General features: G+C 37.5%; 3 protein-coding genes across 5 annotated transcripts in view; all 3 read left to right on the top strand.

The window, feature by feature from the left end:
• The window catches only part of LOC121383636 (sacsin-like), a 13545-nt gene extending 12772 nt beyond the window's left edge, over positions 1 to 773 (top strand). The window contains exon 7 of the mRNA XM_041513730.1: positions 757 to 773. Coding sequence (XP_041369664.1) covers positions 757 to 773 — 17 coding nt within the window. The remainder of the gene's footprint in view (positions 1 to 756) is intronic.
• Positions 243 to 5974, top strand: LOC121383329 (sialin-like). 3 transcript variants are annotated; one of them, XM_041513287.1, is made up of 6 exons: positions 243 to 805; positions 1351 to 1490; positions 2110 to 2259; positions 3806 to 3938; positions 4693 to 4934; positions 5604 to 5974. In XM_041513287.1, the coding sequence occupies exons 2-6, from the start codon at positions 1383 to 1385 to the stop codon at positions 5817 to 5819; spliced, it is 849 nt and encodes a 282-aa protein (XP_041369221.1). In that variant the 5' UTR covers positions 243 to 805; positions 1351 to 1382; the 3' UTR covers positions 5820 to 5974. The 3 variants fall into 3 exon arrangements, with proteins under 3 accessions (XP_041369221.1, XP_041369223.1, XP_041369222.1); XM_041513289.1 differs by having other exon boundaries at positions 244 to 805; positions 2110 to 2235; XM_041513288.1 differs by lacking the exon at positions 243 to 805 and having other exon boundaries at positions 1314 to 1490; positions 2110 to 2258; positions 3805 to 3938.
• Positions 5975 to 21082: 15108 nt separating this feature from the next.
• The window catches only part of LOC121383635 (sialin-like), a 34281-nt gene continuing 33426 nt past the window's right edge, over positions 21083 to 21937 (top strand). Inside the window, exon 1 of the mRNA XM_041513729.1 lies at positions 21083 to 21638. Coding sequence (XP_041369663.1) covers positions 21593 to 21638 — 46 coding nt within the window. The 5' untranslated portion in view covers positions 21083 to 21592. The remainder of the gene's footprint in view (positions 21639 to 21937) is intronic.

Here is a 21937-nt window from a genome sequence, read left to right as displayed (position 1 = left end):
ACTGGTCTCTACTATATATTCATTAAATTTCAATCAGTGTATAGCAGAGGTCAAAAGGTCACCATTTTGGACCGGCGCTTAAAATCTGGTCCATTGTTTGGTCAAACTTCTCTGGTTTTTCAAATCTGTTAAACTATTTTTGTATACGTTTGTGTACATGGGAGAGGAAAACAGCAGAATTAGTTAACTGGTTCCAATATATATATATAATGGGATGATTTTCATGATATGACAGTTTGTCGGAATCTCCAGTATTTAAGGGTGGGGAAAAGATAATGCCTAACCACTCAAACTGAAGATGATAACATGGGGTACATGCATTTTGGGTACACATTTTTGGAATTTTGTGGCATATTATTATGAAAGTAACACAAACATTTATTTCAAAATATTTTAAATGAGTCCTGTTTATAATTATGACCATATTTGCACTTTTCTTGACACTACAAACACCTTGCCTGGTATCTGGCCGAATAATATACTAGTGACATCAAATACAAGGCAAGTTCGCCAGTTTCGTAAAAAGTATATCTAACGGAAATGAGTTTGGTATTTTATTTATTACCCACTTTCAAACACAAATCTGTAAATATCAACATTTTGGGTAGAACCCTCTGCTCTACAATTTGTAAAACTGGTATAGTAATGTAAGGGTGACAATACAAATTTCAGCCAATTACAATAGGTCTAATAATGTTTAATTTGTCAACCTATAATCCAAATATTAACACAGGTTTATATTTACCAATGTTGTAGATTCCGCTTTGGAGTAAGCAAGTAACAGTGGGCGTGTGTGGGTGTGCGTGTGAGTACCGGTTTATCCCCATTGTGTTGATGTGTAAATAACTTCTAGGACACTTCTGTACGACACAGTTGGTGCGTACAATATATATATATGCTCATTAAGAGGTTATAAAAATGGCTAAACTGTTACGATTTCAGTTCTACGCTAAAAGGTAATCAACAACGCATCCTGCAAGTCATTAGTACAACTGTATAAATCGCACATTGTATATCTAGCCGGGAGCGGGATGTAGTCCAGTGGTAAAGCGCTTGCTTGACGCGCGGTCGGTCTAGAATCGATCCCCGTCGGTGGGTCCATTGGACTATTTTTCGTCACAGCCAGTGCACCACGACTGGTTTATCAAAGGCCGTAGTATGTGCTATCCTCTCTATGGGATGGTGCATATAAAAATCCCTTGCTGCTAATGGGAAAATGTAGCATATTTCTTTCTTAGACTATAATTCTAAATTACCAAATGTTTAACATCCAATAGCCAATGAGTAATAAATCAATGTGCTTTAGTGATGTCGTTAAATATTTTTAATCCATACTGTATTCTATTCTAGGTTGCACATCTTTGGTATGGTTCGCATTCTGGATGTGGCTCACCAGCGATTCCCCAGCCCAGCACAAACGGATATCTGAAATTGAGAAGAAATATATAGAACACTGTTTGAAAGACAGCGCTAGGTCTTCTGAGGATGAGGTATATTATAACGGCTAAAATAAAGTATGTGGTGACAAGTTAATTCTAGGGCCATAACTTATGACGCAATTTGCCATTTTCTTGACGGCGGGGCAAAACAAAAATGGCAAAGAATGATCAAGTAAATGATGAAGACATTTACAAGCGCGTGTGCAGAGGGATTTTGGGGGATCGACCCCCCTCCACACACACACACACACACACACACACACACACACACACACACACACACACACGTTTCAAACGAATTGTCCATTTATTTATTTGTTTGGTTCGGTTGTTGTGGGAGTTTTTTTGGGGTTTAAAATGCATATTGTATTGTACCGAATTAATTGATTGAATCGTACATTTGACTGGATCTTACTTATAAAATCTTATTTGAATGAACAACTTGGTACACGACTGTGATGTTTTGTATATGCACACACACGCAGATACGCACACATATTTTCAGCGTTTAGCCTACACAATTCATGTATACATAAACAATACGTCGTGAAAAATGTTTTTAAAACGTGTTGCATTTATCTTCATTTGTCACGATGAATTTACTTGTAGATTGGAGGGAATTTTATTTCAGAACAGCAGTGAATTATTGTATTTTAACTGTCTTTTTCAGGCATTGAATATTCCATGGAAGAAGATAGCAATGTCACTTCCGGTGTGGGCTATTATCGTGAGCAACACAACGTCGGATTGGGGCGCATACACCCTGATGACCAACATTCCGACATACATGAAGGAAGTACTCAAGTTTGACATAGCCGCGTACGTTACTGCGTCCGTTACTGCGTCCGTTACTGCGTCCGTTCATTACTGAACTGTTATATTGTAGTCTGGGTTGTTTTAAGGATCCGTGGGGCCTGTAGCGTCGTGGTTAAGCTATCGGACATAAGGCTGGTAGGTATAGGGTTCGTAGCTCGGTACCGGCTCCCACCCAGATCGAGTTTTAACGACTCAGTGGGTAGGTGTAAGGCCACTACACCCTCTTCTCTCTCACTAACAATTAACAACTAACCCTCTGTCCTGGACAGACAGCCCAGATAGCTGAGGTGTGTGCCCAGGACAGTGTGCTTGAAACGTAATTAGCTATAAGCACGAAAATAAGTTGAAATGAAATGAAATGAGCACAAATAACAGCGGGTGCACCTTCCCAGGATATATATTTTGCAACCCCCTCAGGGAGATGGGGGAAAATTACCTGGGGAAAATAAAGTACACATCACGTGGCCCCCTGAAGCACGGGGCCCCCTGAAGCACGGGGCCCATAGCACGTGCTAATGGATAAACCTCCTCTGTGTAGAGTGCGTGTTATTGCGCAATGAAAACGGTTAGGCAAAATACTAGTACCAATGCCTGGATCGTTGTCAGCTAGATTTGGCAGTGATCAAGACTTCCTGGGACTCAAATATATAGAGGCTGGATTTTATTTTGTCATTCATGGGTGGGGCATATAATCTTTTAACTATCTTTTTTCTACTGAGATCTTTGACATCTTTGGGAACAAGAACACAATTTGTTATAACAGGCACGGCGGCGCAGTGGGGAGGGGCTGGGGGTAACTATAAATAAAAAATCTTGGTATTAAATCATACGGCAGATATGAATTTTACTTGTAGCATGCAGGAAATTGCATTTCAGGACATCTAGGAGCAGACCGCCGAATACCCTAGAAACTTTGCTATACGCCTTCGATCTCAGTCACACACCCCCCCCCCCCCCACCCCCACCAATGTCTACTTGCTTCCGCCATCGACGGGGATCAATCCTAGACCAACTGCGCATCAATCGAACGCTTTACCACTGGGCTACATCCCGCCCTAGTGAGTTACTGTACCCTACGAATCCCTATATGCTGTCCACCCTCCATCCACGTTGTTATTTTAGGCTAGGCTATTTCGTGTTTTAACATATATAATGGTTATTTTTATTTAAACTAGGGCTGTTTGGTGTTTTAACATATATAATGGTTATTTTTATTTAAACTAGGGCTGTTTGGTGTTTTAACATATATAATGGTTATTTTTATTTAAACTAGGGCTATTTGGCGTTTTAACATATATAATGGTTATTTTTATTTCGAAAAAATATCGAGAGAAAGACTGAGAGAAAACTCACTACCGCCACATAGGCTATTCCTAACGATAAAGTAACCAGGGGTCTTTTATATGAATAGAGGACAGTACATACCACAGATTCTGATGTATCACAAAGACTAGAATAGTCGTAATGCACTGGCTGGGACGGGGCCTGAGTAGATCATGGTTAAAAAAAGGTTTATTGAAATGCAACGTATGCGGTGTCCAATCTTTCAGAATGGTTTACTGTCGGCTCTGCCGTATATCATCTTCTGGTTGTTGATCAACGTGTCGGGGTGGCTGGCTGATTTTGTCAGGAAGAAAAGAATACTCTCGACAACAGTCACAAGGAAATCATTCGACGCATTCGGTAAGAAACGTCTCGTTTTATATGTCTTAGCCGACTCTTTGTTACCTCTTTTTCTCTCACCATTGTTACTGTCTACAGCAAGTGGATTGAATACTGAATTCACAGTTTACCTTTTCACCTTTTATAAATGGTGTTACTTTAATTCTTTTTTAAATACAGGTTGATTTTTGTTTTCCTTATTCTATTCGATATGTCTGTTTTTAAGCAATATACCACTTTAAGAACCAGTCGTCTTCTTTAAAGGGATATTCCCGAGTTTGCTGCATTGTAAGATGTTTCCGACTAATAAAATATTTCTACGATTAAACTTACATATTAAATATATTTTCTTGTTTAGAATATCAGTGTCTGTATATTCAATGTGCTTCTGGTCATCTTAATATTTGTAAGAGGTCCAAACTGGATTTTGTCTTCAAATAATTTTTAGGAAATAAAATCAAATTTAACCTAATACAAATATTAGAACCATCAGAAACAGCCGTTAATATTTGATGCAGTAAAAATATATTTAATATGCAATTACAGTAGTTAAAAAGTCTTTGTTAGTCGATAACATCTTAAAAATTGCAGCAAACTCAGGAATGTCCCTTTAAGGATTAAAAACTACAACAGTTATGATTGTTTTGGAGTACACTTTTAACACCTGGTGTCGCGTCTACTATATGTGTCATACTAAGCATCCAGTTCTTTACTAGGTGTTCGGGTGTCATTAAAATAAAATGAAGCACTTTTGTTTTCTTTTCTTTTTTTGTAGGTAAAATTGTTCCAGCTATAATGTTGATCGGCCTGGGGTACGTGGATTGCACCCAGCCTGTCACGGGCGTTGTTCTTTTGATGCTCGGTGTCTGTCTCACAGGTTTTCAATACAGCGGGTTCGTAGTGAACCACGTCGACATCGCTCCGGCTTACGCTGGCATCCTTTTCGGCATATCCAACTCTATTGCGGCGGTCACAGGATTTATCTCCCCTGTTGTAGTGGGAGTCATAACAACCAAAGTAAGAGTATTATAGTTTAAGTCAGGCCATAGGGTCTAACGTGCACCCATTTTTAGTTTTTCCCATTTTTATATTCTATAGCCATCAAGGAGTCAGTGAATGAGACGATATGAGTATGAGACGCAGGGTTCGTGGGGCTGCTGACCCTAAAGGGAACTGAGCATTTGTTAGGGCAACGACTGAATGTTTAGGGACATATCTTTCTAATACATTGTATTCATCCAAGGGGTGTTTTACTGGAGGAGGTGGCATAGTCCTACATGCTTGATATACGAGATGGATTTCTCAAACTTCTTATCAGATTTGGAATCGGTGCACCTTCAAACGTTTTATGGAAAATTATTTTATCTTCCATTATGTACATACGCCAATGTTTTTTCTGGACAGCAGCCCTTCGCTGGTTTTTATGTTACTTATTGGTGCCTGGAAACCTGCTGTACACCCCAAACCACAATGACTGGCATAACATTATCATGATAGTAATACTACTCTGATAGCCTTTTCACAATCAATACACATCAAGGTTAATGAAGACAGGGCTAGCGTAACAAAGTATTGATGCTTGTAATTAATTCTGTTTCTTTTAAATGTTTTTACCTTACAGATAAAGACACAAACCAATAGCTCTTATTTGATTGGTAAAGTATTGTTCTTCCTTGTATCTTGCAGGGACAAACAAGAACTGAATGGCAATATGTGTTTTTCATTTCTGCCGCTATATATGTCTTTGGCGCCATTTTCTATATTATCTTCGCATCAGGAGAGCTCCAGCCATGGGCGCGAAGTACACAGGAACCAGAAGGCAATGCCATGGTACACCTGGAAGGTGACAAGAACAGGAAATATGAAGAACACGACGACATGATGAAAAATCACGACTATTGAAGAAGAAACCCGTAATGATAACGTACCTTTGTTAAAAGAAGACCTGTTAATATTATATTTGTGGGATAAAACTTTATATTAGATTACATCATTGTTAGAAAGTTGTTGGTGGTATTATAATGATAAATAAAACATTTGATCATATTTCAACTCAACAGCTAAAACATTATGTCTTATGTTTGTCGTCAGATGATTCTATATTCTGCACATGGACCAGCTACAATGCCGTGATCTTGTTACACCCGACATGAAGGTCTTTGGTATTTTGTCTTGGTCCATGTCTCATTTCAGACTCGTCGCTCTCATCTGGCGTGATACTGAACTTGGTGCAGGATTTTTGTTATCTTATGTTCGTCCGCACATGATTCTGTAATCCGGACATAAGACATCACATCATGCTATAATAACACAGGGATTTTATTATCTTATGTTGGTCCTCACATGATTCATTAATCCGGACATAAGACATGACATCTTCTGTGATAAGACAGGGGTTTTATTATCTTATATGTTGGTCCTCACATGATTCATTAATCCGGACATAAGTCATGACATCTTCTGTGATAACACAGGGGTTTTATTATCTTATGTTGGTCCTCACATGATTCATTAATCCGGACATAAGTCATGACATTTTCTGTGATAACACAGGGATTTTATTATCTTATGTTGGTCCTCGCATAATTCTGTAATCAGGACATAAGACATGACAGCATGCTGTGATAATATTATATCCTACATCGAAGATGTTTATAATCTTTGTTGGTTAAGGCTGTATTTTATGTTTTATTTATAGCTCAGCTGTATTACAATCCATCTTGTAACATTTTAAATGGCTATGTTGGTCCTTGCTTATTCATACGTTTCACAATACACCCCGTATTTTACATATACAACAACTGTAAAGTTTTAGTGGTATGATATGTCCTACATGGAGGGATTTTATTTTATCATCCATTAAAGGCTTTTGTTGGAGATATCGCTGGTACTTTATATTCTCCTATGAGATATCGCTTCTTTTTGTTACGTCACTGTCCATGTTTCAGCGCTAAACCTATCATTAGTGACGTCACGCACCTGTCGTTCTGCTAGTTAAGGAGTCTGCCGCTGTCAAATATACAGGTGACATTCAACCCACATTACTGACATTGTTTTTACAAATTGTCGCAAATGAAAAGAATTATAATGGATGATAAAACGAATCCCCCCCCCCCCCCCCCACATGCCCCTCGTGCCTTGTGATATCATAATTTATCAGCACTCATTGATAAAAGTATAAAAATCCCCAGAAAGCCTCGGATTTCATACTTTTATCAGCTCGTGCTCCCAAAGTTGTTCCTACGGGCCTGGTGTCCTCTTATATACAACTGTAAAATCTTAGTGGCATGATATGTCCTACATGTAGGGATTTCATTATGTGTGTGCTACTCCTTGCTTTATTCATATTTGTTACATAAACCTGTTCGTCTTGATGTGATGTAGTTTACATGCATGATTTTTAACCTTGTATTGGTTCTTGTTTAATTCGTACAGGTCACATCAACCTGTACACTCACCATACCGGCCTCGGTGGTGTAGTGGTATATTAAGCCATCGGACATAAGGCTGGTAGATATTGGGTTCGCACCCCGGTACTGGCTTCGACCCAGAGCATGTTTAACCATTCAATGGTCACTACACTGATTTCTCGCCCACTAACCACTAACAACTTGTCACTAACCCTCTGTCTTGGTCACACAGCACAGATAGTTGGGGTGTGTCCAGGACAGCGTGCCTGAACTTTAATTGGAAAATAAGTATAAAATGAAATGGAAATGAAAGCGGTCATCATGATAAGATATTTCTTATATGTAGTATTTCTATTATTTTATTTTTATTGGGGTTTACTTACTATACAAGAAGCATTCCCCCTTTCAGAATTGTTGCTACGAATACTGAATACTGAAACATGACCATTATTTGAGTATGGTATACCTCTACTTTTATTTTTGAATGGGAGTCGCATTCCTGCAGTGTGGCTGTACTTCATGTTGTACTATCTGCAGTGTGTGGGTGTACTTCATGTTGTACTATCTGCAGTGTGTGGGTGTACTTCATGTTGTACTATCTGCAGTGTGGGTGTAATTCATGTTGTACTATCTGCAGTGTGGGTGTACTTCGTGTTGTACTATCTGCAGTGGGTGTAATTCATGTTGTACTATCTGCAGTGTGGGTGTACTTCGTGTTGTACTATCTGCAGTGGGTGTAATTCATGTTGTACTATCTACAGTGAGTGGGTGTACTTCATGTTGTACTATCTACAGTGTGTGGGTGTAATTCATGTTGTACTATCTGCAGTGTGTGGGTGTACTTCATGTTGTACTATCTGCAGTGTGGGTGTAATTCATGTTGTACTATCTGCAGTGTGTGGGTGTACCTCATGTTGTACTATCTGCAGTGTGGGTGTACTTCACGTTGTACTATCTGCAGTGTGTGGGTGTACTTCATGTTGTACTATCTGCAGTGTGTGGGTGTAATTCATGTTGTACTATCTGCAGTGTGTGGGTGTACTTCATGTTGTACTATCTGCAGTGTGTGGGTGTACTTCATGTTGTACTATCTGCAGTGTGTGGGTGTACTTCATGTTGTACTATCTGCAGTGTGTGGGTGTACTTCATGTTGTACTATCTGCAGTGTGTGGGTGTACTTCATGTTGTACTATCTGCAGTGTGTGGGTGTAATTCATGTTGTACTATCTGCAGTGTGGGTGTACTTCGTGTTGTACTATCTGCAGTGGGTGTAATTCATGTTGTACTATCTACAGTGTGTGGGTGTACTTCATGTTGTACTATCTACAGTGTGTGGGTGTAATTCATGTTGTACTATCTGCAGTGTGTGGGTGTACTTCATGTTGTACTATCTGCAGTGTGGGTGTAATTCATGTTGTACTATCTGCAGTGTGTGGGTGTACCTCATGTTGTACTATCTGCAGTGTGGGTGTACTTCACGTTGTACTATCTGCAGTGTGTGGGTGTACTTCATGTTGTACTATCTACAGTGTGTGGGTGTACTTCATGTTGTACTATCTGCAGTGTGTGGGTGTAATTCATGTTGTATTATCTGCAGTGTGGGTGTAATTCATGTTGTACTATCTGCAGTGTGGGTGTAATTCATGTTGTACTATCTGCAGTGTGGGTGTACTTCATGTTGTACTATCTGCAGTGTGTGGGTGTAATTCATGTTGTACTATCTGCAGTGTGGGTGTACTTCATGTTGTACTATCTGCAGTGTGGGTGTAATTCATGTTGTACTATCTGCAGTGTGTGGGTGTAATTCATGTTGTACTATCTGCAGTGTGTGGGTGTACTTCATGTTGTATTATCTGCAGTGTGGGTGTAATTCATGTTGTACTATCTGCAGTGTGTGGGTGTACTTCATGTTGTATTATCTGCAGTGTGTGGGTGTACCTCATGTTGTACTATCTGCAGTGTGTGGGTGTACTTCATGTTGTATTATCTGCAGTGTGGGTGTAATTCATGTTGTACTATCTGCAGTGTGTGGGTGTACTTCATGTTGTATTATCTGCAGTGTGTGGGTGTACCTCATGTTGTACTATCTGCAGTGTGTGGGTGTAATTCATGTTGTACTATCTGCAGTGTGTGGGTGTAATTCATGTTGTACTATCTGCAGTGTGTGGGTGTACCTCATGTTGTACTATCTGCAGTGTGTGGGTGTACCTCATGTTGTACTATCTGCAGTGTGTGGGTGTACTTCATGTTGTACTATCTGCAGTGTGTGGGTGTACTTCATGTTGTACTATCTGCAGTGTGTGGGTGTACTTCATGTTGTACTATCTGCAGTGTGTGGGTGTACCTCATGTTGTACTATCTGCAGTGTGTGGGTGTACCTCATGTTGTACTATCTGCAGTGTGTGGGTGTACTTCATGTTGTATTATCTGCAGTGTGGGTGTAATTCATGTTGTACTATCTGCAGTGTGGGTGTAATTCATGTTGTACTATCTGCAGTGTGGGTGTACTTCATGTTGTACTATCTGCAGTGTGTGGGTGTAATTCATGTTGTACTATCTGCAGTGTGGGTGTACTTCATGTTGTACTATCTGCAGTGTGGGTGTAATTCATGTTGTACTATCTGCAGTGTGTGGGTGTAATTCATGTTGTACTATCTGCAGTGTGTGGGTGTACTATCTGCTGTGTGTGGGTGTAATTCATGTTGTAATATCTGCAGTGTGTGGGTGTACTTCATGTTGTATCTGCAGTGTGTGGGTGTACCTCATGTTGTACTATCTATCTGCAGTACTATCTGCAGTGTGTGGGTGTACCTCATGTTGTACTATCTGCAGTGTGTGGGTGTAATTCATGTTGTACTATCTGCAGTGTGTGGGTGTAATTCATGTTGTACTATCTGCAGTGTGTGGGTGTACCTCATGTTGTACTATCTGCAGTGTGTGGGTGTACCTCATGTTGTACTATCTGCAGTGTGTGGGTGTACCTCATGTTGTACTATCTGCAGTGTGTGGGTGTACTTCATGTTGTACTATCTGCAGTGTGTGGGTGTACTTCATGTTGTACTATCTGCAGTGTGTGGGTGTACCTCATGTTGTACTATCTGCAGTGTGTGGGTGTACCTCATGTTGTACTATCTGCAGTGTGTGGGTGTACTTCATGTTGTATTATCTGCAGTGTGGGTGTAATTCATGTTGTACTATCTGCAGTGTGTGGGTGTACTTCATGTTGTACTATCTGCAGTGTGTGGGTGTACTTCATGTTGTACTATCTGCAGTGTGTGGGTGTACTTCATGTTGTATTATCTGCAGTGTGGGTGTAATTCATGTTGTACTATCTGCAGTGTGTGGGTGTACTTCATGTTGTACTATCTGCAGTGTGTGGGTGTACTTCATGTTGTACTATCTGCAGTGTGGGTGTAATTCATGTTGTACTATCTGCAGTGTGGGTGTACTTCATGTTGTATTATCTGCAGTGTGTGGGTGTACTTCATGTTGTATTATCTGCAGTGTGGGTGTAATTCATGTTGTACTATCTGCAGTGTGTGGGTGTACTTCATGTTGTACTATCTGCAGTGTGTGGGTGTACTTCATGTTGTACTATCTGCAGTGTGTGGGTGTACTTCATGTTGTACTATCTGCAGTGTGGGTGTACTTCATGTTGTACTGTCTGCAGTGTGGGCGTGTACTTCATGTTGTACTATCTGCAGTGTGTGGGTGTACCTCATGTTGTACTATCTGCAGTGTGGGTGTAATTCATGTTGTACTATATGGGAATTTGTGTTTTTATAGAATAGATCGAGTATTAGGGTTGGCGTTCTGTTGATTAGTCAAACGAATGTCATATTGGGAACTAGTTTGATGGGACATATTCATGGTTACCTTAATAATTCCATTCTCTTATCATGTGCCTATGCTTTGTTTTATTTATAATGCATTATAGAACGTTAATAGTACTGAGCTTTGTTAAATTTTATAACTGCTATTACAGTGGCATAGTGTATGATTATGATTATGATTATGTATAAGGTATGTATGTATGATATCTCTGTTGTTGTACTTAGTATGGAACTGTGGGAAAGTGCTCATAAAGATGTTTCGTTGCTATTTGATAGGAACAGACTATATGGTGTCAAGAGGCTTTTTCTTGTTATCAAAAACAAGTGTTAAAATAACTATATTTGTTTTACAAGCCAACCAGCCGTAGTTTAAAATGACGTCAAACATGTATTCCCAAGATGCTTTCCTCACCGTGTAAAACTTCGAATGTCCAGGATATTGAAGAGACCAAATAATACTGAATTCCTGCCATTATACCGGCCTCGGTGGCGTAGTGGTTAGGCCATCGGTCTATAGGCTGGTAGGTACTGGGTTCGGATCCCAGTCGAGGCATAGGTTTTTTAATCCAGATACCGACTCCAAACCCTGAGTGAGTGCTCCGCAAGGCTCAATGGTTAGGTGTAAACCACTTGCACCGACCAGTGATCCATAACTGGTTCAACAAAGGCCATGGTTTGTGCTATCCTGCCTGTGGGAAGGTCAAATAAAAGATCCCTTGCTGCTAATCGGAAAGAGTAGCCCATGTAGTGGCGACAGCGGGTTTCCTCTCAAAATCTGTGTGGTCCTTAACCATATGTCTGACGTCATATAACCGTAAATAAAATGTGTTGAGTGCGTCGTTAAATAAAACATTTCTTTCTTTTTTTCCCCTGCCATTATGAATGTTATTGTATATCGCCTTTAAATCCATGTCATTTCACTGAACTACGATCAGTACAGAAGGTGCTAATGTGCTTGTAATGTATAGGGTATTACCAAAATTAACATGACAATTTTTGTGTGTACGACTAAGATAGTCAAAGACTTTCTTGTGGTCTGTTTGTTCTTGGATTAATTTCCATGTAGAGGTATTGTAGTATTGATACATGATCATGATGTATATATTATATTGTTTAAAACCGCGCACGTAGCATCTCCTCCCAGATCTGTCAGAATTGTGCTAGTTGTGTTTGATCTGGCAGAATGTTCCGTATAAATGTAATTCGTGTTGCAATTATATACCATTTGTTACTATGTGGACACTCTCCGCGTTATAACGGTATTAATATGTCTGTAAATCAGAAGTGTTTTGTTTTATTTTTGGAAAAATAACTATTTTTGAAATATGTATATTTTCATTTATGTTTATTCTGAGAGAAAAAAAGAAACCTATAGGCTAATACAATTTATTTAAATGTGTGTTACTGTTTAGGTGTATCCCGAATTATATTTTTATTATAGGGTTTGCTGTAACAACCATTGGTTTCTGACACTCGCTGCATTCGAATGCCTCACGGTTCGCCCCCAAGTATGTTTGCCCCAGACATTTCGCCAACAACAATAAAAATAATAATAATATAAAAATGATAAAACACTATGTGTCTTCTAAGTCATATTATCACTGACAGCTATATATTGTTTAATGTCACTGAGAGCTAAATTCACATACACATACATGCATACATGCATATATACATACATACATACATACATGCATGCATACATACATACATAAATACATCAAAATATTAATTTTAAAAATAATAATAAAATAACACAAAAATAAAAACAACTTCCGCTAAAATGATCCTTATTAGCTGATATAATATTGGAGAAGGGGTCGAACTGACACATTGTTTGGGGTGAACTGACAATTCGTTGGGGTGAACAAACACTTGGCTCGAACTGATCAAACTGGGGGCGAAGAAACACTTGTTACGAACTGGTTTGGGGGCGAAACCGGTCTTTTCCTGCTTTCACAGTCCACGATAGTCTGCCAAAGGTTGTCCGCAGAAAGACCATGCAGACTGACTTGTTTCTCTCGAAAAAATATTTTAAAACAAAACAAAACAGTATTACCTAATGAATTCAATAATGGCACAATAAATACAGACCAAAAACACATTTTAACGAGACAAAAACGTTTTAATATAATTTATATTCTACACGTGATGATCAAAATGATAATAATATAGAAAACACTAAGTGATTACAATTTTAGAAAGTTAACAAATGAAAAAGCACATTCTCTAGATTGTAAAATAACACATTCAGAAGTTTCAAGCTTTACAGATACAGATTTCTGTTCTCAAGTTATAAATGGCAACCTTCTTGGTGACCCTTTCAATATAAACACTGGGGTAAAACAAGGGTGTTGTTCATAATTGGGACAGACTGGATCATAAAGAATGTGGAACAATCGGGAAGAAGAGGGATCCAGTGAAGAAGAGGGATCCAGTGGACTTTCGCAAGCATACTCGAATACCTGGATTTCGCAGACGACATTTGTTTACTTTCTCACCGTCATATAGACATACAGGCCAAGACACGATACCTAGCAACCACTGCAGAGAAGATTGGACTTAAGATCAACATTCCTAAGACTAAACTCATGAAAATGAACACTAAGTCCAACGAATCCATTATCCTTCGTGGTAACAAAGTTGCACAAGTTGATGACTTCACCTACCTTGGCTCTAAGATGACAACCGATGGAAACAGTGAAGCAGAAATCCATTCAAGAATCTTCAAGGCAAGCCAGACCTTTGCATCACCCCGAAACATCTGGAAAGCAAGCAAGATTAGTTTGAAGACAAAAAGATACGCCTTTTTAAAAGCAATGTCTTAAGCACTCTACTGTATGGAGCAGAATCCTGAAAAATGACCAAGACCGTCGGTCAGAAGTTGGAGGTCTTTCAAAATCGGTGCCTTCGCAGGATTCTGAATATCTTCTGGCCCAACATCATAACCAACGAAAAACCCCATAAACAAACCTCCACTGAGTCATTGGTATCGGAGATCAAGCGCCGAAGATGGCGCTGGATTGGCCATGTTATCAGAATGCCTCAAACAGTCCCACAAAGAGTGGCACTCCGATGGACCCCTCCTGGAAAAAGGAAATGAGGAAGACCGAAAGAAAAATGGAGGAGGACAGTAGAGAAGGAAATCCGATAGGGCAGTCTGAGCTGGGGACTGCTGGAGAAGCTGACAAAAGACAGGCAGCAGTGGCGATCTCTGGTTACAGCCTTATATGCTTCTTAAGCTAAGCTAAGCTTTAAAAAGTAGAAACTAAATTGAAAAGTCCTGGCTTAAATGAATTCACTGCAGTTTTTCAAATTCTTTTGGGTAGATTTAGGATATTATATAGTCCAATCAATAAATTATAGCTATGTTGTTAAAGAAATGTCCAATGTTCAAAAACTTGGTATAATTAATATCCCTAAGACAAACAAACCAAAATACAATTAAAGATCAAACGGGGTTTATTAAAGACAGATACACTGGAGAAAATATCCGTATCATATATGACATAATGCAGTATAGTGAAATACATAAAATACTTTGCCTTTTAGTTCTTGTAGATTTTGAGAAAGCATTTGATTCGGTATTTTGGTATTGTATTAATAAAGCATTGGGTATATTTAATTTTAAAACATCTATAAAAAGTTGGATTCAAACATTCTATAAAATCTCAATGTCCAGAGTAATACAAAATGGCTACCTTTCAGACGCCTTTAAGCTGCAAAGGGAATGCAGGCAAGGTGGTCTTCTCTCATCATACACTTTTATAATCTGCGCTAAAATCTTAAGTATTTTGGTGAAAAATAACAAAAGTATTAAAAGTATCACCATTGACGGCACTGAATACTGTAAATCAGGAAGTGTTTGCGAACAAAAAATGTTCGGTGAATTTAAAACAAAGAAGAAGATATTTCCGATTAAATAGTACGTAACGTGCTAACTTTAATGTGAACTAGCACACACTTGTGACAAAACGCTTTGGTGTCCTGCCACAAAAGGATGACAACTTTAGTCACACTGAGTTTAATTCCGAAAATACCACGAACACAAGGTCAGTACTAGTCACATTCTGCAAGGAATATATCGCAGATTTAGAAACGTACATGATACATCAAAACGCAGTTGGATTCGGCACTCCCTGGGTATTATGTTGGAGGTAATCGGTAATTGTTCAGTATAAATGAATGTTCAGATTCATAGTGCCTCTAAGTCTTGTCTTGGTAATGTCATTGTGTGGTTACTCAGTTACTGCGGGAGTGGACTTAGGACGATTTTTGGTACGGCTTTTTGCTTATTTTTCATACGGAGTTTTGACATTTTTACTGATTAGAGTCGAGTTGAAGATGAGGTGCGGAGAAGAAGAGAAAAACAGATAGAAAAAAAGCTAAAACTCATATTAAGTTAACAATGAACAATGAAGTCTAAAAGCAAACAAATGTCATACACATGAACAACTTTACATAACATTTAACATTATACATAATGTATATATATATATATATATATATATATATATATATATATATATATATATATATATATATATATATATATATATTGACGTCTACTAACGATGAATGCGTTAATCTTATTTATTTATTTAGATACTTTGCATAAAATGAAACATGCAGATACATGTAGTGTAAATTATATCTAATATCTGAGAGGTTTTTCAATAATGAAATATGCAAATTACTTTATATATTTGATAAATATCCCCTGGATATCAACCGAAGAGAGTACGATATATCGGGAAAACGCTATACCAAAAATCGTCCACAGTCCACTCCCGCAGTAACCGAGTAACCATGCAGAGAATATTTCAATATTGACAATTCAATTCAATTCAGTTCAGTTCAATTTATTGCACAATACCAAACAAACTGGTGTCAGCAAACAGGTAACAAAAACATACAACATCAGTAACAACAACAATTAATAATAATAACAATATGAATGTACTGGTCAGACGGAGACACAAACATTGTATTATATTTATAGAAACAAAACGACTATTGTAATAATAAAGTATATTACAAAAATATAATGGTCAAAGTACTTGGAAATAATTAAATTAAATTGCTGCCCCACTGAAAGCGGGAACAAGAACTTTACATTTAGAAATACAATGTTAACCATTAGTGTATAACAAAATAAATATAAATTATAAATTGATATTTAGAGTAGAGAAGTCGGAAAAGGAGTTTAACGTATCAAATAGTTGTTGCCTTTCAACATAATAAATAGGGCAGTCTAAAATAAAATGTGTTTCATCTTCCATAGCTTGGAAATTACAAACAAAACAAGTCCTCTGTTCAATTAGTTTTTTAGGTTTACAGAATCTTCTAAGTTCAATATGAAGATTGTGTACACAAATTCTCATTTTAGTAAATTGTCTGCGTTGTTCGATATATGGTGTGCACAGAAGGTAGTAAAATCAGTATGACACACAAGATTGTATAATAATCTCACTTTATTAGCTCTATGGTCGACAATAAGCGGTTGCATAAATATTGTATTTTCCCGCGCTATCTTTATGGCCTGGGTCATAATAATACCAGGGTTGGGCGAACTATGACATATCTTTGGAGCAGAGTTGTTTTTATGGCCATTCTGTCTGTACAATCCAACTCTGATGGAATTTTGGAGCTATCTTGACGTTTCATATTGGTAAATGTTAACAATTGAAAATGGCGGCCAAAAGGTATAATTTTTCACAACATTATGTGTATTAAAATATTTCTTACGTTTTTGAGAATACTGATTTCAAATATGATGACAAAACTTTGATATGAAGCACGGATATCAAAAATTGCTGTTAAAGTGAAATTATTTATAGAATCCCATTAATATTGACCAATGTTGTATCCATTCTTCCAGGTGAAATATTCTAGATTGGTTGACGTTCTCCTTATTTCTGTACTATACTTATTTGTTATACAGTAAACTGACAATGCAATGCCAAAGGAAAACAAGGTAACGTTTTGCCTGGAATGAAATTTAAATGTACATTCAAAGTCATTACCAAACTAAAAACAATGAGGCTCTTCTCCAGGGAATGACAAGAATGATATACATATGGTAGTAACCAAAGAAAGGAAAGAAAGCTATAATTTTAGATACCTCAGATAATCTAGTAGCTCAGATATTTTATAGTGAATGGATAAATACAATAGTATATCCCTTTATTGATTCAAAATATGAAGAAACGCTATGAAGAGAAATACAGTAAAACCGAAAATGGTATTAGAAAGAGGACATTTAATGATAGCATGGACATGAATGCCTATGATAAAAGAAGAAAAAACATAGAATATTGAAGAGATGTGGGGCATGAATTTTGTTTAAAATGACAGATGAAAACTACACTGCAATACGTAACGTAGGACATCGGTATCATGCTCTTGGGTGAGAAGAAAGAAATGTGAGAATACACTAAAAGAATCAGTCTGGAATAACAAGAAGATGAATAACAGATGAGACGTATAAGCATCAAATTATAAATAGAAGAACCTAGTGACTTGGATCCAGACTTAGATAGTATGGCCTCAACTCCAGCATTTCAAATGCGCACAAATCCATTGATATGATAATGCGTTGAATGTAATCAAGTCTTCAGTGGCTACTATTAGGGGGAGTTAGAACAAAAATATCGAGTGTCCTTTAGATTCCAGAGTGCATTTTGGAGATTTAGCTGGTCTACATGTGTTTATCTACTCAATACAAACATTTTCAGCTACTAGATTATTACCAATACCTACAGTTATCAATTATGTCCTTTAGTTGATTGCTTACATTAGTATATCATTTTTTCACATGAGAATACTTCCATTAGATTGTTAGTCTTTGAATTTCCTTTTCTTTTTATACAGTGTTCCATCCTGAAATTTTTGTCACGTTCTTATTTTGCGTTTCTATATTCATTTACTCAGTAATGAATAAAACAGCAACGGGATATTGGATGGGAATTTCTGAGAACAGCATACAGATCTGCAACCAATGTTTACATATGGGATCTGGTACCTGGATGATTGGATACAACATTTTAACCAAATTAATGAGATTCTATACCTAGCCAGTAATTATCAATAACCATGCATCAGATCACATTTTGGACATTATATTAGAGATCAGCACCCTGAGAAACATAACAAATCATATATTACAACCCATAACACTACAAAAAATCGTCATTTGAAGTAGCCATTTAGAATGTTTGACATTAACAGTTATCAAACGTTCTGTAACGTAGAAGAAAATCCATTGGATTCAGATTCTACGGGCAAAATGTCCATACAAACAACTCTCACACTCAACTTTTGAGAAAAAGGTTCAAGTTTTCCGAACCCTAATAATACACTGAAAACTGTTATAGCACACCTCTGGCGTCACTATAGTTGCTTTAGCAGTTGCCAGCTTGCGACAGTCGCGGCTATGATACTAACATAATTCAGTGTCATTCAAACACTGTCAATTACAATAGCATTGAATGATGTCAATATTACAACAAATATTGTAACAGTGAAACCTCACCTAACGACCACCCCGCTATAAAAAAAGACCAATATTTTAAAGACTGGGATATTTCCTTGTTATTTCATAGTAAAAATACTCCGGTATTAAGACCACCCCACTACTTTGGAATACGACCAGTAAAGTCAGACCCAGTGGTTGTTTTCAGTTTATTTTTACCCCACAAATGCGACCACAGAATTTAAATGTCATGTATGTATACAAGCGACAAATAATAAATAATGTGGTAAAATATAATGTGTCTAGTTGTCCTCGTCGTGGTGTTAACGTTAATGTTTTTCCCAAAAAAGTAATTAAATAGACTATGTTTATGTAGCTGAAAAGACAAAGGTTCTACGTTCGTACCAGTTTTAGCACGTCATTATTAATTTGTGTAATGTGACCCAGACGTCACGCGTTTTGTTGTCTTTGGGGCGGTGGACACCCTTTCACGTCGGGAGAGTGTTATTTATTCAGTCAGTTGTTAATCTCATTTGTGCAATAATTACCAACAGTCATCATTAGTCCATGGGCCACACTAACATTTTACGAAGTAGTATGACCTTGGCGGGAAAATTCTCCTGTTTATTTCTAATAGCCCTGTGTGTGTAGTTAATAAATTAGTATGATACACTGTTGTAAGGAGTAGCTTTTTGGGTTTTTTTTTTTTTTTGGGGGGGGGGGGGTTTATTGTCCCAGAACACATCTGTAATGTCAGGGTTGGGGCCCCGAATTCATTACGTACAGAAACATAGTGGTACACAGTGCACACACACACACACACACAATCAATAGAAAAGAAAAAAGGAGTAGCTTTTTGGTGGATATCAAGGGATATAACCACTCAAATTAGCAGTCAAAATGTTTATATTAAACTAGAGGGGGTGTGATAAATAAATTGATTTTTCAGATAATGAAATATCAAAATGAAACCATTGTCACTGTGTTCAGACTGACAATACCTTTCCACTGAGGTATTATCTTTATTTGTGACCCCTCCCAACCCCCAGAATAGTTTTAGAGGTGAAAATGGCAAGTCACGATTAGCAAATATGCCACAAACATCACATTTTGTTTCATAAAATGTTTTGTGTTGAGCTTATATAATAAATTATGGTACCAAAATACTAATCATACTATCACAGGTTCCAGGCCTGCAGAAATGCACTTGACAGGTCGCCCGAAGGGGTAACACTGTCGGATAAGCAAACACAAACAAACAAAAACAAAACAGAAAAAGTAGCCCACAATGCATGCTATAATTTTGTGTGTTCTACAATAATAATTTTCTGTGAACAATTTGGTAATCGAAAAACTATCCAAGTGATATCACCATTGCAAATTAAGCCATCTAACATAAGGCTGATAGGTACTGGGTTCCCACCCAGAGTGAGTTTTAACGACACAATAGGTAGATGTAAGACTACTACACCCTCTGCTCTCTCACTAACAACTAACAACTAACGCTCTGTCCTGGACAGACAGCATATATGGCTGAGGTGTGTTTCCAGGACAGCATGCTTGACTCTAGCTGGGTTTAATATGTGAAGGGCCGCCGTCCATATAGTACTATATTTTATTACGCATATGGTCTACAATAAACGGCCTCACTTATAATAATAATATCGATAATAATATAAATATATTATCTTATCCCCCCCCCCCCCCACCACCCCACTCTACCTTTATAGCCTGGGCTATAATAATACATTGAAAACTGTTACAGCACACTTCTGACGTAACTGTAGTTGCTATAACAGCTGCATGCTTGTGACGGTCGCAGCTATGGTATTGACACATTCCGCGTCACTGTAACTGTCATCGCTGAATATTGTTAAACTCGTTTGTGAAGCGATTACAATCATATTAACATTTGTTACAAAGCACACTTTGTGGATTAAAAAGTATATTATAACACTCGCGGGAGTACCATACGAAATGTATGAAATTCGTTTTTCAGCCGTTTTATACCCCTCACTTTCGCTCGGGGAATAGAACATTTCCAAACTGGTTTCATAAATTCCGTATAGAACTTCCGCTCAGGCAATAATTTATCTACCTACCTACCTATCTATTTATCTATCTATCTATCTATCTATTTATCTATCTATCTAATAGTATTACGCATATGGTCTACAATAAACGGTCTCATATATATCGTATTCCCCCCCCCCCCACTCTACCTTTATAGCCTGGGTTATAATAATACATTGAAAACTTATAGCACACTTTTGACGTAACTGTAGTTGCTAATAGATAGATAGATCGATAGATAGATAGATACATACATACATACATACATACATAGATATAGATAGATAGATAGATACATACATACATACATACATACATACATACATACATATAGATAGATACATAGATAGATAGATAGATAGAAAACTTACCTCAGTTCAAAGGTCGTGTAAACTCGGCTACATTGTACGTGAGAACACGGGTAGTTGAACAATGCAACATCGTATTGCCTACACAGGGGTTACCCACGGTGAATGTGTTTAGGTGCATTGTAGCGTTTGACCATGAACTCCATTGTTTCCTCTTCTTTTTTCTTTTTTTTTTTCTTTTTTTTTTCGTCTCGAGAGTCGTAAAACTTAATATGAACCAAATTCCATTATAGCAATAACGCTGTAGAAATAAGTAAATAATTATAATAAAATTTTAATATTTATGGAAATGTTTAAATATCCTGAAGGAATGAAGGAGTGTTTTATTTAACGACTCACTCAACGCATTTTAACTACGGTTATATGGTTATATAGAGTCGTAAAAATTAATATGAACCAAATTCCATGTAGGAACAGACGGGCAGTAAATATGTATTAGTATTCTGTGAGAGATGTTCTAAAAATAGAATCCATCCTCTTTCTTTTCACGCTGATTACTGCAATCGCTAAAGAAGAAATGGAGTTTACAGAATGTAGCAGTTTTGACAGAAGCAAGGATACCGGTAAGTAAAGAAAATTCCGTATGTATGACAGCTGAGTAACATTAGGGTGTGGTATTTAAATAGCTGCCGATATGTCTCAGAGGGATCGCTATTTTTGTCAACGATCCGCCGTACATGTGGCAATCAAAATCACAGTTCGCATTAATATAAAGTCTTAAAAATTTTTTGGTATTTAATGTTAATGTAGTCCACAAAACCGACTATTATAGTTCATTTTCCTAATTACAGGCAGAAATTAATTTGAAAGTGCTATTTAATGTCCACAATCCCAAATTTCAAATATAAAAAAAATACGAAAA

The sequence above is a fragment of the Gigantopelta aegis genome, chromosome 10, assembly GCF_016097555.1.
Source record: "Gigantopelta aegis isolate Gae_Host chromosome 10, Gae_host_genome, whole genome shotgun sequence".
NCBI classification, from domain to species: domain Eukaryota; kingdom Metazoa; phylum Mollusca; class Gastropoda; order Neomphalida; family Peltospiridae; genus Gigantopelta; species Gigantopelta aegis.
This window is presented reverse-complemented; position numbering and strand designations above follow the sequence as displayed.

Coding starts and splice junctions, on each gene's coding strand:
- LOC121383329 (XM_041513287.1), top strand. CDS start 1,383: ATGTGGCTCACCAGCGATTCCCCAGCCCAGCACAAACGGATATCTGAA. Junction 1,491..2,109: donor CTAGGTCTTCTGAGGATGAG/GTATATTATAAC, acceptor TGTCTTTTTCAG/GCATTGAATATTCCATGGAA. Junction 2,260..3,805: donor TCAAGTTTGACATAGCCGCG/TACGTTACTGCG, acceptor CCAATCTTTCAG/AATGGTTTACTGTCGGCTCT.